Source organism: Phaethon lepturus, unplaced genomic scaffold (assembly GCF_000687285.1).
Source record: "Phaethon lepturus isolate BGI_N335 unplaced genomic scaffold, ASM68728v1 scaffold33520, whole genome shotgun sequence".
NCBI classification, from domain to species: domain Eukaryota; kingdom Metazoa; phylum Chordata; class Aves; order Phaethontiformes; family Phaethontidae; genus Phaethon; species Phaethon lepturus.
The window spans coordinates 2,172-18,518 of record NW_010511873.1 but is presented as its reverse complement, the minus strand read 5'-3'; the positions used below and the strand labels follow the sequence as shown (position 1 = coordinate 18,518).

Genomic DNA, 16,347 nt, shown 5'->3' with positions numbered 1-16,347 from the left:
TGCTGCCTCTGAACTATTCAACCATCCCTGTGCTTGCTGTTTGCAGTGTCAGCCCCATGAATGTTACCTGAACCCGCAGACACCGGCACTCCTTTGAACCCTGGTGGGTGTCAGTGTGACACCCAGCCCAGAGCAGGTCCGGCTCTGACTCCTCTCAGCTCCCTTCGCCTCCTGGTGATTTCTCCGGATTTGTCTCTTGCAGATGGCGGAACGGAAACTCCTTGTTCTTTTTGGCAGCCAAACTGGGACAGCTCAAGACACAGCCGAGAGAATTGCCAGAGAAGCCAAGCGACGGCACTTCCACTGCAAAGTGGAGGCGCTAGACAGCTGTGATGTGGTGAGTGGTGACGCAGAGGGGAGCTCTAGGCACTTCTGGTCTTGTTGCATTTCCACCAACCCCATTTTTGGCATTCAGGCATCCTTCACCCTTGCTGTGACCTGCTGTATTTCACCAGACCCTGGCTCTGTGCCCTTCCTGAGGGCAGCTTGTGCTTAACTCAGCTGAAAACGTGTGAAAACTGAGTGATGACTCTTGGGATAGAGCTTGTTTTAGATGACAGATGCTCAGCCGTACCCTGCAAGGCGAGGAGCACCAAGGAGCTGATACAGCAGGCAGCGTGTGGGCAGCAGATGCTGCTGCAAGTGCCTGTAGAGGAGGTTGTGCCACATAGGGCCGCGGGTGTTATTCTGAGTGTGGTCTGTCCATGAACTCGATGTGATGTTAGCAGCCATGTCAGGACAGCCAGGACACGTGTTCGTAGGCTGCTGACCTGGATGTGCCTTTCCATGTTTGTGCCCACAGGCCAACCTCATCAATGAGCTGTTGGTGGTATTTGTGTGTGCAACCACTGGTCAGGGTGACCCACCTGACAACATGAAGGTAGGACGTATTCCTGTCCATGTTGCTTTTATATTTCTCGTCCAGTGACTTGGATTTCTCTCTTGAAGCAACTAGAGCAATGGTTATTTTTGGAGGGGGGAGCTTGGGAGCAGCACCAGTCACATCTTGTGTTACTGATGGGACACGGGCAGGGAGCTGGTGAGGTTTCAGCAGCTTAACAGCTGAGAGGGGCCCCGCCATTACAAGAGGCACGGGTTTGTGGAGGGCTCAGAGAGCATCATCCTCCTGGCATGTAGCAGGGGTGGCTACTTTCAGGGGTTACCTCTGCAGAAGGCCATGCTCCCCACTCTGTTGTGACTCAGCAGAAGGCAGGAGGGACCCCGTGCGTGGGCAGGCGGGGAGCTAGGAACAGGCAGGCAGGGGAGACTTCCTTGGCAGCAGTGTGACTCCCTGGCTGTGTCCCTCACAGATGTTCTGGCGGTTTCTGTTCCGGAAGAACCTGCCGCCTGGTTCTCTCTGCCAGCTGGACTATGCTGTGCTGGGCCTTGGTGACTCCTCTTATCCCAAGTAAGTAGTTCTGCAGCTCCTTGCCTGGCCACGACAGCCACTCCTCGCAGCTGTGGCTGCAGGTGAGACCAGAGTGGCTGGAGAACGAAGGGGCAAGGGGAGACAGAGCCTGACTCTAGAGCAGCAGCTCAGATGAAACATAATTCCCACCAGCCTTAAAAGTCCTTGCCCTACCAGCCCATGTCCCTCCTAATCCTCAGGAACTGGCCTTCTGCCCATTTCTTTCTTCCCAGCCTCTTCAAGCAAATTCTTTGCTGCACCGTGTTTCAATCGGCTATTACGGCCATGTGCTTCTCTGTCTGAATTGTGGGAAATCCTGTGCCACAGCAATTTCAGTGGTCCAAGCTGACAGGAGACATGAAACACAGAGTTTTAGGTAGCAGCCAGCCCCATTGGTCCCAGTTCTCTCCCAAAAGATTGTTCCCATGTGCTCAAAAGAGTTGTAGTAGGAGGGATGGGAGTGTGCCTGAGCTTTGTGGGGCAGTGAGGGGCTAGAGGGAAGGAAGTGTTTCGCTGCCCTGAAGGGAAGCTTGATCTCCACAAGTCCCTTCTGGGAAGATGGGCACAGCCTGTGTGGCCCAGCAAGTGGCAGCCAGCTGCTTCTCTGAGCTGCCTTGGGATGGAGGTGTGGGCTGAGCAGGGCGCAGGGCCAGATCGTATGTGCTGGCTCTGGCTGCACTGCTTCTGTGCTGCTCTAGCGTAGCCCTGGCAGCATGTGCTGGCTCATGCAGCCAGTGCCTGCTGTCCTGCTGGAGGAGCCCTGTCCTCTGCAGCTGCAGTTATTTTTCTTGCTCAGGTTTAATTTTGTTGCGAAGAAGCTTCACAAACGGGTGCTACAGCTTGGGGGCAACCCTCTGCTGCCGGTGGCACTGGGAGATGACCAGCATGACTTGGGGTAAGAGCTCAGTGGAGGGGGGCGGGTGGAGCCCTGGGGTGCACTACAATTTTATCCTTGGGCTGATGGCAGGGCTGACGTGGCCAGCAGCCTCCTGCTGCTATGTGAATGTGCTGATCTCTGCTCATAACTCTTCTGTGCCAAGACCTGGGTCACTTGCTTCTCCAGGGTGTCCCACGACCCCCAGTGTGTGCCAGCATCTCCTGGCTCTGCCCCAGCCCTGTTCAGACCGGGGGCAGCTGTGTCACACAGCCATATACCTGCAGGCACTACAGCAGCCTGAGCTGTTCTGCTGTTCTTGCATGGGGTAGAGGCTGTGTGTGGCTTGTGGGGTCAGTGAATGCCACTAGTTGTGCTCGGGGGGCTGGTGGTTCTGTTCAGATATCACTGGTTGGGTCCCAGAGAGTGAGTGAGTGCTTAGCGTGGCTGAGATGTGTTCCCAGACTGAAGCTGGAAGAGAACAGCATGGAGCGACTGTGCAGTGAAAAGGGAGCAGAAGTGGTTTCCCAGGGGTGGCCCAATGTTGTCTGGGTGCAGGGGTAGCAGCGCTTGAGTCTGGATAGATGCTGCTGCTCTGCTGTAGCCTGAATTTCCCACTTGCAGGCCAGATGCAGTGGTTGATCCATGGCTCCTGGCCTTATGGGACAAGATCCTCGCCTTGTATCCTCTCCCTCCTGGCCTTGAGATCATCAGTCCAGATGTACGGTGAGTGCAGAGGGTAGGCAGGGACGGCTGGAGCTGGCTGGTGTGAAATGCCATGCTGCTTTGGCTGTTCTCCGGGGTAAAGATATGCCCTGCTTTGATCAGGAAGCCTCCCCGCACAGCTTCTGGTGTCCCAAGTACCCCTTGGACTTTGGCCATGGGTGGCCCATCTCTCTCTGGATGGGATGTCTCTTGTCCCCTGGGTGTGTGTGTCAGCTGCCCTGGCAGGGTTCTGTCCATCTTGCTGTCCTGATGTGCCTCTGCCCTTGGCAGACGTGCTGACCATGTGTGCCTAGCTAGCCTCCCTCTGCCTGCTCTGGAGCCTTTGGGATCTCCTTCTCCTGGCAGTCTGCATTGCGTTCCGTTACCACAGGCCAGCTCCAGCGGACAGGGATTATGCGTGGTGAATACAGTAGGAGACTGGAGACTTCAGGCCTCTGCCTGCCTCCAGCCTCTAGTGCTATGGCAGCAGAGGAGCTGTGACATGGAAGTAACCACACTGCATTGCTCTCCTCCCCACAGCCTGCCCCCAAAATATACCCTGCACTACCTGGCTGAGGACTCCCTGCACCTTGATGGTGGCCTGCTCCAGCCAACAGCACCCAGGGGTATTCCCTCTGAGCTGCATCCCTTCGCTGCCCAGATGGTGTCCAATCAGCGGGTCACAGCAGAATCCCATTTCCAGGATGTCCGGCTCATCGAGTTCGATGTCACAGGCTCAGGGATCACGTGAGCATTTTCCTGATTCCCTCAAGTTTTTCTGTGTGGGATCTGGTGTCCCATAGCCTGCCTTCCTCTTCAACTCTCCTTCTTCAGTAATATCTGAGGCTGCAGCCTCATGGATGTGGTCCCTGCTGCACCTTACGCCTCCATGACAAAGTCAGGGGCGTATGGCAGTGTGGGTCCTGCCTGTGGTCCAGCTGTCTGTGCCTTGTCAGGTTAGGGAGCATAATGTTAGTGACACTGGAAATTTGACTGAGTTGTGGCCTCTCCCCTGGTGCGGATGCTGGTCAGGCTGGTGGTGCTGTGCCTGTGGGCCTGCCCCATGGCTGACCTCGGCAGGTCCCGCTGCATCCGCAGGTTCAGGGCGGGAGACGTGGTGATGATCCAGCCCCAGAACTGCCCTGAAGACGTGCAGCAGTTCTGCCAGCTCCTGCGCCTGGATCCAGACAGACGCTTTGTGCTGAAGCCCACGGAGCCTGGTAGGTCCTGCCTGCTGCTCCTTTCCCTCCCTTCCGGGATGGGGCAGTTCCCTGAGCTCTGGCCCAGCCTGGAGCTCTGCTTTTCCTTTGCTTTAGGCACAGTAAGAAGGGAGTTGGGAGTAGCTGATGGATCCATAGAATCTTTGGGTTGAAAGAGACCTTTAAAGGTCACCTAGTCCAACCGCTCTGCAGTGAGCAGGGACATCTTCAACTAGATCAGGTTGCGCAGAGCCCCGTCCAGCCTGACCTGGAATGTTCCCAGGGATGGGGCATCTACCACCTCTCTGGGCAACCTGGGCCAGGGTTTCACCACCCTTATGGTGAAACGTTTCTTCCTCAGATCTAGTCTAAATCTGCCTTCTTTCAGTTTAAAACCCTTACCTCTTGTCTTATTGCAACAGGCTAAAAAAGTCTAAAAAGTCTGTCCCCATCTGTCTTCTAAGACCTCTTTAAGCCCTGGCAGGCTGCAATAAGGTCTCCCCGGAGCCTTCTCTCGGCCTCCCGGGACCCTTCTCTGCCCCAGGCTCAGCCCCCCCAGCTCTCCCAGCCTGTCCTCCCAGCAGAGCTGTTCCAGCCCTTGGAGCGTTGCTGGGGCCTCCTCTGGCCCCGCTCCAGCAGGTCCATGTCTCTCCTGTGCTGAGAGCTCCAGAGCTGGATGCAGCCCTGCAGGGGGGTCTTCCCAGAGCGGGTCAGAGGGGCAGAATCCCCTCCCTTGCCCTGCTGGCCACGTGGCTTTGGGTGCAGCCCAGGACACGGTTGGCGTTCTGGGCTGCGAGGGTACATTGCCAGCTCATGTCCAGCTTTTCACCCACCAGTGCCCCCAAGTCCTTCTCGGCAGGGCTGCTCTCCATCCCTTCATCCCCCAGCCTGTGTTGATAGCGGGGTTTGCCCCGACCCAGCTGCAGGACCCTGCACTTGGCCTTGTTAAACCTCATGAGGTTCACATGGGCCCATTCCTCGAGCTTGTCCAGGTCCCTCTGGATGACGTCCCGTCCCTCAGGTCTGTCAACTGCACCACTCAGCTCAGTGTCATCTGCAAACTTGCTGAGAGTGCACTAGATCCTACTGACTATGTCATTGATGAAGACATTAAACAGTACTGGTCCCAGTACGGACCCCTGAGGGACACTGCTCATCACCTGTCTCCGTCTGGACATTGAGCCATTGACCACTACCCTCTGGGTGCAACCAACCAATCAATTCCTCATCCACTGAATAGTCTACCCATCAAATCTGTATCTCTCCAATTTAGAGAGAAGGATGTTGTCAAGAATGGTGTCAGAGGCATTACAGAAGTCCAGATAGATGATATTGGTAGCTCTTCCCTTGTCCACTGATGTGGTCACCCCATCATAGAAGGCCACTAGGTTGGTCAGGTGGTGAAGCCATGCTGGCTCTCTCCATTCACCTCCCTGCCCTCTATGTGCCTTAGCAGAGCTTCTAGGAGGATCTGCTCCATGATCTTCCCAGGCACAGAGGTGAGGCTGACAGGTTGGTGGTTCCCAGGGTCCTCCTTGTTACCCTTTTTAAAAATGGGTGCAGTGTTTCCCTTTTTCTAGTTTCCAGGGACGTCACCTGACTGCCAGGACTTTCCAAATGTCACGGAGAGGGACTTGGCAACTGCATCAGCCAATTCCCTCAGGACTCTGGGATGCATCTCGTCAGGTCCCATAGACTTGAGTATGTTCAGGTTCCTCAGGTGGTCTCGAACCTGATCTTCTCTAACAGTGGGAGGGACTTTGCTCTTCCAGTCCCCATCTTGCAGACCATCCCCTCGAGAGGTGTGGGAAGAGAAGTGAAGACTGCCAGTGGAGACTAAGGCAAAGAAGCCATTGAGTACCCCAGCCTTCTCCTCATCCATTGTTGCCAGTTTGCCAGTCTTGCTCACCAAGGCGGGTACGCTTTCTTTGACCTTCCTTTTCTGGCTGATGTACGTGCCAAAGCCCTTCTTATTATTCTTTGCATCCCTTGCCAAGTTCAGGATACAGGATATCTGCCTGTCTTGTGGCACGGGGGCTCTCCTTCTCTCCCAGTGCTCTGCGCATGCACACCCTGTGTGGATTTGGTGCGATGCGTGGGAGGAACCCAGCAGTGTCCAGGCTGCATCACCACCTTATGTATTTGCAGCTCCCAGCCCAGAGCGTGGATGATCCTGCAGCCTCCCGAGCCCAAGAACCAAGTCAGGTTTCTCATACTGCTGCCCCATCCATGCCGTGCCTCCTTGCCCGGGATGTGCATGTTTTCCCACTCTGCCTGTGCCCCAGGGACCTACTGCAGGTGCTTTTGCAGCCACAAACTGGCACCAACAATTAGCGAAACCCCTTGGAGGCCCCTTGGAGCCCTTGGTGGCTCTGCAGTCTGCATGGTACTGGGAGAGTTTTTGCTCCTCTCCTGTGAGTCCCCATTCCCCCTCCATCTCTCATGCCTGTCTGAGTGCTGAGATTTTTGCCTGGCAGGTAAACCCAAGGGAAGTTCAGGCTGCTCCTCACTCCCTTGGGAGAGAGGCAGGAGACAAGGACAGGCCTGACACATATGACACTGCTGGTTATTTCTGCTGCAGTGTGTGCAGGCAAGGTGGGACCTGTATTGATAAGGCATTGTCCTAAAGCACTTGCATAAAGTGACAGCTCAACACCACTGACTTTCTCTGTTGCAAACCTGTGGGCTTTAAAAGCAAGCTGGGGAGAGCAGGAGGGAGTGGGGGCTCGTGGGGGGAAGCAGTGATGGCAGTAGCTAAAGTTGACTAGATGTTCATGCAATGTGTGGGTGCCTGCAGGCAGCAGGGCTACCCTTGTTTGGGTGCCTGGACAGTGCCAGAGCTGTAGGGGCAACAGGCAGGCAGTGCTTGGGTGTCCTGCCCTGGTGCTGGTTCTGAGCTCTCCCCACTGCCTTGCCTTGCAGGAACATGCCTCCCTGCCCTGTTGCCGCAGCCCTGCACCATCCGGCACCTGGTCACTCACTACCTGGACATCTCCTGTGTGCCACGGCGCTCCTTCTTTGAGCTCTTGTCCTACTTCTCTACGAACGAGCTGGAGCGGGAGAAGTTGCAGGAGTTCAGCTCTGCGCAGGGCCAGGAAGAGCTGTACAGCTACTGCAACCGGCCCCGCAGGACCATTCTCGAGGTAGGGCTGGGGGAGCATGGCAAATCCACTCCGTGAGAGCTGTGCCATGGCATAACGCACTCAGACAGATAATTTCTTGGCTGGGGAATTTAATCTACTTCACCCATTTTCTGAAGTGTCCTTGGATTTTCACTGGTGGTTAAGACCTACTTCACATCCTTCTGGGCTCTGTGCTGGGTCCTGTGCTGCAGCTCTGGGGGAGGGCAGTGGAACAGGGCAGTTGGTGCCTTTGGTCAAGGGCAGCGTGTCACAGCAGTGTTGGAGAGCCAGTGCTGCCCTGAGAAACAGGCAGGCTGCCTTCTGGGGTGCATGGGGGTCTCATCTTCTCTTGGCTTTGCAGGCCCTCTGGGATTTCCCTCACACCACGTGTGCAATTCCACCGGAATACCTGCTGGATCTCATCCCTCGCATCAGACCCCGCGCTTTCTCAATCGCCTCCTCCTTGCTGGTAGGAGCTCAGCCCTTCTTGGCCTCGTGTTGGACTCTGAGCTGAGGGTCTGACCACTGGTGCCATGCTCACCACAGACATTCAGGCTGTAGTCCTGGACCCTCTGAACACCCATAGCCCACGCAAACCCCTGCTCCACTGTGAGCCTGCGGCAGCCTGACATGCTGGATGTAAACCCCAGGGCTCTGCCAGCCTCTGGATTAGGGCGCTTGCCCTCCTGCAGCCCTACAAGTGCCAGGGCTGGCCCGGTGCACTGCAGAGGTCTGGTGTCCTTGTCATGGAGAGTGGTGGGATGAGGCTGGGAGTGTCCTCGGTGGTCTGGCCTTGGGAAGGGGGAGTGCTGCTTCTTGCTGCTGCCAGGAGGTGGCAGTGGGACCTGGCCCCAGGTGGTTTGGCAGACACGAGTCCATGTGTGGTGGCATTTGTCCTCCATGGGTGCCTCTTGGGTTGGACAGTGTCTGTTGCTGTTGCCAGCTGTGCAGAGCATTCCCACAGCAATGCTTCTCTGGGAAAACTCCCTTCCCTTTTGGAAAAGTTTTGGGCAAGGGTGTGCTCCATTTGTATGTCTGACTGGCAGTTTCAGGCTAGGATGAGTGTGGCAGATGTCCTGGCAGGACAGGGGCACAGACTTTGTCCCTGGAGGAGGCACTGGGCTCGTCTCATTTCTCATGGCTCCTGTCTGGACACAGGTTCACCCTCACCGGATCCAGATCCTCATGGCAGTAGTGCGGTACAAGACTCGGCTCAGCAAACCACGCCGTGGTCTCTGCTCTACCTGGTTGGCTTCTCTCAATCCAGAGCAAGGTGATTGCTTGGACTTTGTAAGAACACTGTGTGCTTGCCACAGCACACAGAGCTGATCCCATGGGACCATGGTGGAACTGTGTGTGTGTTGGCCGTGTGCTGGAGGTGCTTGGACCCTGGATGGAGCACCACCTCCATGGGGAGCTGGAGCACACTGGCATGGCAGGACCGGCTGAACTCACAACAGCCATCCTTCCTTGCCGCTTCCATCCTCTTCAGAGCATGGCATGCTCCTCCAGCTTGCCCAGAGCACCCAAGCTCCTGGTTTTCTCCCAGCAGCTCGATCCTCCTGCTTCTAGCGCCAGCATGCCCTGCTGTCCCACAGTAAGCTGCTCCTGGAGCAGGTAGTGCTCTGACTGCTGGACACCTCCAGCCCCATAGCACCAGCTCTGGGAAGGATAGTCCTTCTTTTGAGTGCATCCATCCTGTCCTGCAAAGCCAGTGTGTGCTGCTTATCTGCTGTAACCACAAAACCCCTCCAGCTGGGTCGCCAAGCAGATATGTCAAGCTCACAGGGTCTCCCTGCTGCAGGGTGGTAGATAATTGCTCTGTATGACTCCAGGGCAAGATTGGGTCTTCTCAGAGTACCTAGATGGGGATCTTCACCCCTCCTCTGGCTCCCCGAGGAGGCAAGTTGGCCCGCTCTTACTCAACAGCCAGGTTGAGATCTCTGCTTGCCTCCATCGCTGTCTTCCCTGGCACCAGCTGTGTGAGGAGAAGGCTATCCCACAGCCTGTGTGCTGTGAGGGTTCACTCAGGTGCTTGCAGAGACAGTGCTGAGACAGCTGAAGTGCTTTTCATACACACATAGTGTGCCTTGGTGCCGGGTGGTGGTAAGCCAGGTGCTATCCATATCTTCGGAGCATCCTGGAAGAGCTGCAGGGTGTCACAGGTACAGTGGGGGTAGGGTGATGCTAGTCAGTCTGTTTGTTTTGCAGGTGATGTCCGGGTGCCTCTTTGGGTGAAGAAAGGAGGAATGAAGTTCCCAGCTGACCCTGACACCCCCGTGATCATGATTGGCCCTGGCACAGGAGTGGCACCTTTCCGAGCAGCCATACAGGAGCGGGTGGCACAAGGACGTAGAGGTGAGGGATGGTCCTTCGAGGGACTGGCGATGCCCTTTGCTGCAGACAGCCCTGTGTTCAGCATATGGGAAGGAGGGACTGGGGGCTCCTGAGGGTTTGGACAGGCCCAGGCTTTGCTGTGTTTTGAGTGGGAGCAAGCTGGGCTCTGGGGCAGGTGAGGACCGGAGCCTGGTGTGTGCAGCCTGTGTGGCTGCAACAGGCTGTGGTGCAAGGCTGCTCCTTGGGTCAGGGTAGGGCTCTGCAGAGGCTCTTTCTTGGCTCTCTCTGAGTGGAGATGGGTTACTGAGCTCATCCTCTGCTGCACAGGGAGTTGTGCCTCCACCCTTGTCCCATCCTCATTCCCCCAGCTCAGCGGTGGGTCTCACCAGGAAGCCGGGTGGGGGGAACAGGCAGCCCTGGGGGGCTCTTCTTGCCCTACCTGGTCCCCATCTCTTGCTTTTCCAGCACACAAGGGCCTCTGGTTGCCACAGGTCACTTGGTTTTGTGCTCATATGGCTTTCGGGGCCTGCCAGTCAGAGGCAGCAGAGAGGTGAGAGCCTTGGGGCTCTGCCACAGGTCCCGTGGGCACCACCAGTCCCCAGAACTTGCAGGGTGTTCAGTTAACCAAGCACAGCCCTTGTGGTCTGTTCTCTGCAGGGAACTGCCTGTTCTTCGGCTGCCGCCAGAAATCGAAGGACTTCTACTGCCAGGCGGAGTGGGAAGAGCTGGTGACAAAGGGCTTCCTGACTCTCTTCACGGCCTTCTCCAGGGACCAGGTTAGTTCCCAGAGGAGGAGGGTGGATACAGAAGCATCTCAGGCAGCACTGAAGGGATGCTGACGGTGTTTCTGGCCCCTGTACTTGTTGGCATGGCCTGCGAAGGGCCTGGTGGTGTGTCATGGACTGTCACCTCAGTCCCCCACACCCCCTTGGTGCTGGCCGGGATCCCCACCAGCACTGCAGTGCCACTGCCCAGCCAGGACGTGTCTGGCTGCGTTGAGCTAGAAAGGTTGCTGGGACGGAGCTGGCAAACGCCAGAGAAGATAAGGCGTTAGCCAGCTTTGTTTGGCTGGACCACGTGAGTGATAAAAGGCTTCCAAGCCCCTCAGGGGGGTCACCAGGCAACAACCTTTCTTGGTTGAGTGCCACCCTCCCCACCATATCCCTCTGATAGCTGGCTGAAGCTGAGGAGCTTGGCCTCCATGACGGCTTCCCCTGAGCCTCAGCCGTGCAGGAGAAAGCTCCCCAGAGGTACAAGCACCACCACAACTCAGCCCTCGCTTTGCTCCCTTATTTCCCAGGCAGTGTCTTTGGTGTGCAGCTCTCAGCCCCTCTCTGAGCTGCAGGGCTTTTTACGTTGCCAGAGAGTATCCCGTGAGCTGGGACTCTGTTTAACTGCCTTGCTCTGTCCCTTGATGGCACTGAAAGCTCAGTCTGCTTTTGAAACAGAGATCTGATTAAAAAGGGTCAGTGAGAATGGGTATTTCTACGTAGCTCAGCTGCACCAGTCTTTTTCTCCTGGCTGTGTGCATGCATTGACATGAAGCCAGCATCTTTTATCCAGTCACTTGTAAGGCATGAGTTGAATGCCTCTGTGAAGGCTTTCCAATTCTTTGATGAACAGGAGCAGCACTGCAGAGGTTTGCTGGATGACCAGCCTGCCATTTTTCTGGTGGCTCACACAGTGAAGGGGGGACCTGCCGTTCCACAAATCTGGAGAGCAGCCCCAGCCCCTCCTCCTGCCCTTGCAGACTCTAGAGGGACAGGACTCGCATTGGAGTGTGCCTCCCAGCCTCCCTGCTTTGCCATCTCTGTGGGGTAAAGCAGTTTGTCATGGTTTTCTGCCACCAAGGCCTTGTAGTGCCACACAGGGAGGCAAGCGAGAGCACAGCCAGGTAAGATGTGCCACATTGGGCCATTGTACCTGTGGCTCTAAGAGGTTCCACAGCTGTTAACTCATCAAAAAGTTTGTTTTCGAAGAGCTTGGCAGGATTTCCATAGCTGAGCAGGATTTCCCTCTTCTCTCTGTAAGGTCCCCTTTGACCTTCTCTTGCATCACATCTGCTCCGTGGTCCAGACTGATTGATCCCAGCCTAATGCGGCTGTTGCTAATTCTCAGCAGGATGCCCTGGTGTTTAGCTGAGATGTCGTGACCTGTGTTTGTCACTGGGGTACTCTGGTCTCTAGGTAGCTGCAGGTCCTTAAACGACCCACTTGGAGCCCCAGCCTCGTCAGCAGAGCCTCTGTCAGCACTTAGCTGCTTAATGTTAATGATGCTGAAGCTGAGCTACTGTCTGGCTGTGTCAGTGCTTGCAATGGGCTTGCTTACCTCCTGCGTTGCCGGCGGCCAGATTGAGCAGTGGAGCTGTGCCTGGAGGTGACCTGACTCGCCAGTATAATGCAACCAGTGGAGCCACGTGGGACCTGCTGACTGCACGGTGACCAGCTTTTGACAGCTGGGGCTGGTTGCTGCTTGGGGTTGCTCCCACGCACACCTCCAAACTGCAGCATGCAGGGAGCCTGAAACGTAGCAAGAGCCTTGTTGCCTTTGGGGCTGGACAGGAGGGAGGAGGCTGTGCCTGTGGCTCAGCTCACCGCTGTGCAGACCCCAGCCTGGTGGGACATGCGGCAGAGGGCCTGGCCTCCATCACAGTGTCACCTTTGTCACGGAGGAGCCGTCTGGGGCGGCAGTGAATTCAGGCACGTTGGCAATGGTGTTCCTCTTGGGCAGAAGCCAGAGCTGTAGGCAGTTGCTTGGAAGCGTGAAGTCTTGTGGATTAACCCTTTGGGAACTCTCCTCAGTTGGGCTGTACTGTGCCAAAAGCCAGTCATATCCAGTCTCTAAGCACAGCAGAGGAGCAGGGAGTGGGACCAAGGCTGTCTTTCCAAGCTTCCTGCTCTTCTGAGCTGTTTCAGGCCTCCAGCAGGTGACAGGGCTGGGACTGGCAGCCAGGGGTGCAGGGAAGGGTCTCTGCCCTGCAGCTGCCCTGGCACAGGGAGGCCACTGAGCCTCTTCTGCCCATGCTGGGAGAGAGGGCAGGAGGGGAGCCCTCACAGGAACTCCCCAGCTTATGGCTCTGGCTGTTCACCAGAGCTGGAGCAGGCAGGGGGCAGCCAAAGGATTTGGGGGGGGACTACTTGGGGCACATCCTCCAGTTAAGCTCCTGCTGCTGCACCCATCTCTCACCAACCCATCCTAGTGCATTGACATGAGGTGTGGGGATCCCCTTCCCTGTGTGAAAGTTGATCCAACTGCTTCTCCCAGTGCCCCCTGCTCTGGGGGGCTGCCCTGCCCTGAGCTCTTGCAAACAGCCCCTGAGAACAGTCCCCAGGGGCTGGACAGGCATGCTGGGGCTGCTGCCAGGGCTGGCAGGCTCAGTACTGTGTTTCCCTGCAGGAGGAGAAGGTTTATGTTCAGCACCACATCCGGGAGAACCGAAAGCTGGTGTGGGAGCTGCTGAGCAGCAGGAGTGCTCATGTCTACCTTGCTGGGTGAGTAAGAGGTCTCCATGCAGGGACTGGGGGAGCGGGGCTGCACATCGCTGCGTCTCCACCTCCCTGGAGGCTTTACCTCAGCTCAGCCTCCAGAGCGAGTGCACCCTGCACCCTGGCAGGTCTCTGGGCACTGCACTGAGCACCGCAGAAGGACCAGATCATTCCTTCTGTCTGTACATCCTGCTCTGCAAGCCCTGGCCTGAGAAAGACATTTCTTACCTACCCTGTGCTCCAGTTAGGAGGGGCAGAGCTGGCACTGTGGTCAAGGTGCTCCAGCCGACCCCGTGTGCTCATCCCTCCAACTGCCAGCACCCGTGACTGGCGTCACCTGAAAGCGGGCTGCCTGGCCTCTGACCCATGGCAAATCACACATCGGAGAGCCCTGAGCTGTCTTCACACCCCTCTCCTCCAGTGGGGCTCAGTGAAACCAGAGAAAAAACACTTGTACAGTTCCTGTGGCTGCTTGGGTGGCCAGGAGGCTTTTAAAGCACAATATGCCAGTGCTTCACCAGTTCTGGAATTTGTGAACAACAGCTTTCGGGACCCTTGGTACATTCTGGCTGGCTCTTCATACCCAGAACTGCATTCCCAGGGCAGGGACGAGCCGCACTGCACCGCAGCCTGCCTCCTTTGACAGTGCAGCCTTTCACCATGTGGTTACCTTGAGCTGGTTGGAAACCTCAAACAGTTGGTCAAAAGTGAGGCCTGGTCTTTGGATGCAGAGCATCTGCAGCTCCGTTCCTAGCTCTGTGGCTGTTTTCCTGGGCAAAGCCCTTAACCTGCCTGCCCTTGTCGCTGCCTGTATGGCAGGGAGGAGGCGCCTGCCTCCTTTGACAGTGCAGCCTTTCACCATGTGGTTACCTTGAGCTGGTTGGAAACCTCAAACAGTTGGTCAAAAGTGAGGCCTGGTCTTTGGATGCAGAGCATCTGCAGCTCCGTTCCTAGCTCTGTGGCTGTTTTCCTGGGCAAAGCCCTTACCCTGCCTGCCCTTGTCGCTGCCTGTATGGCAGGGAGGAGGCTGCTCAGCTGCTGCCCGGGGCGAGTGTTGTGAAATGCTTTGGGCTCTTTGAGCTGGCGAGAGGCTGGCGATGGTGTTTGTCGTGCACCCCGTGACCTGGAAAGCACCGTGCAAACCTGTGCCTTGCTGTCGACATGAGGAGCAATTGCAGGAGGCTCTTTCCTGCCTGTCCTGCACGAGAGCAGGAACTTCCCCGGTGCCTCACAGCGCAAGACTGGCCTCGCTGCATTCCTGGGAGAAGGAGATTTTTGTTTACTGCCCAGGAAGTGGAGGCCAGGGCTGCTCACCACCCCTCCCTTGCTGCTGCATCAGCACTGCTGCCTGGTCTGGTGTGCCTTGCTGCACTGCAGGGCTTCTTGGGGCCCTTACCCCAAGCTGGTGATTCCTACTCATGATCTGGGCTTCAGGTTTGGTTTCCTCCATAAAGCTGCACCTGGGACTTGGGGCTGTGCCTCTGTCCACAGCCAAAATGCTGAGACTGTTGGGCAGCTGTTGGGTGACCACTGGACATGGTGTCCTGATGGCTCTGTCCTCTCCTTCCATCCACTTTGCTGCTTTCTGGTGTTGATGGAGACGCCCTGGGGGCTGCCAAAAAAGGGTCAGTGTCTTGGAAAGAGAAAGGCTTGCACAGCTCTCCCCATTGCAGGATTTTGCAGTGGCCATGAGGATGGTGTTTTGGACATTGTGGTTGCTCTGAGATCCATCTCGCTGGGGTCTTCATCCCTGACATGGAGTGACCCTCAGCCCTGATCAGGCAGGTGGGATCTGAGAACTTTGTCCTCCTTGTAGAAGTGGCAACTGTCCTGTTTGCAGTGGGCACGTGCCCACCGCTCCTGAATAGCCTGTGCCACATGTAATGACACCTGGGATCACAGTGCCACACCCTGGCCCACAGACTCTGAACTGCCAGTGGGGTGCCAAATGGGAGGGTGCAGGTGAGAGACCCTGAAAATGGCCTTTTTGCCCCCCTAAAAATGGTACTCTCAGTTTCAGCCACACTAGGAGAAAGATGGGGAGAGTGGATCCGGGGCTGTGTGTCCCTGAGCAGTGGCCCTGGGCCATGTAACATGGTGTGTCTGCCTTCCTGGGCCCTTGCTGGCTGGGGCAGCATCTGGGGAGCCAGAGCTCTATCTTCTCAAGATTGTGCCTGGCTTATCTAGCCTGGGGGCAAAAAGGTTGAAAATGTCTGTCTCTTTCTGCAAAAAATAGATATTTGACATGTTTTCCATCATAAGCCCAGCTACATTATCTTGCGCTTGCATATCAGTGCCTGACTCAGAAACAATACGACTCTTCCAAAAAAAGAAGACCTCCTTTCTGTGTATTTTGGGATGTTAATCAGCTTCAAACACAAGTCAGAATTCTGCCTTGTTCTTGGGAAACAGCAAGGACATTGCCAGAGGCTCGTGCCAATCAGAGAAGCCTGGGAAATTTTTTGTTAGATTTTTTTTGTCACACAGTCAGTTCATCAAATGAAACTCTCCAGGAAAAAGTCTGAATTTCTTATTTCTCATAAGAAATAATTGCACTTGGAAGTTTTGAATCTTATTCGGTTATTTTCTACACAGGAACCTGTGTTTTCTTCACCATTTCTCTTATTTCGAGGTTTGAACTGGCTTTGGTTACAAAAGTTGCCATCAAAACAATCATTCCAGATTTCTTGAAAGGAGGCAGTGGCCAGCCGGAAGCAGCTGCTCCTTCGCAGCAGTTGTCTTACCCAGCTCAGGATCAGACATGTTTTCCATCGAACGTTTCCCCTGAGATGAAAGCACAGTTTCCTGCCCTCCTGCCGATAAATTATGACTTGTGCATATTCCCCACGTCCCTCTAATGAGGGTGATGGGAAATGGAGCAATACAGAGGCCAGGGTCAGGGCTACTGAGCTTTGATGCTCCTTCACCGGGGACTGGGTACTGCGGCCAGGTCTTCGCCTGCAAATGTCGGTGCTGAAAAGCCCTGTGCGGGTAACGGTGCCGCTCGCTAGGGAGTGGTACGAGCTGCCTCTCGAAGCCTGTCATTTATTCAGTGCCAGGGTGAGGCAGGTTCCCACCACCCTGATGCAGCGGCAGCCCGTGCTGTGTGCCGGGGGCGGTGGGTTCGGCCGCAGGGACTGCTGCGTGCTGATGGGCTGCCTTGCCAGAGCACTGGGGCTGCAGATACGCCGCTGGTCTTCCTGCTCGCCCTCCATTG

General features: G+C 56.1%; 1 protein-coding gene across 1 annotated transcript in view; it reads left to right on the top strand.

The window, feature by feature from the left end:
• Positions 1–202: 202 nt before the first annotated feature.
• The window catches only part of NDOR1 (NADPH dependent diflavin oxidoreductase 1), a 16,324-nt gene continuing 179 nt past the window's right edge, over positions 203–16,347 (top strand). The window contains 13 exon segments of the mRNA XM_010285197.1: positions 203–337; positions 803–880; positions 1,311–1,408; positions 2,205–2,303; positions 2,907–3,008; positions 3,528–3,734; positions 4,086–4,207; positions 7,109–7,329; positions 7,670–7,777; positions 8,467–8,581; positions 9,520–9,666; positions 10,303–10,421; positions 13,042–13,140. Of these exon segments, the coding sequence (XP_010283499.1) occupies positions 203–337; positions 803–880; positions 1,311–1,408; positions 2,205–2,303; positions 2,907–3,008; positions 3,528–3,734; positions 4,086–4,207; positions 7,109–7,329; positions 7,670–7,777; positions 8,467–8,581; positions 9,520–9,666; positions 10,303–10,421; positions 13,042–13,140 (1,650 nt within the window).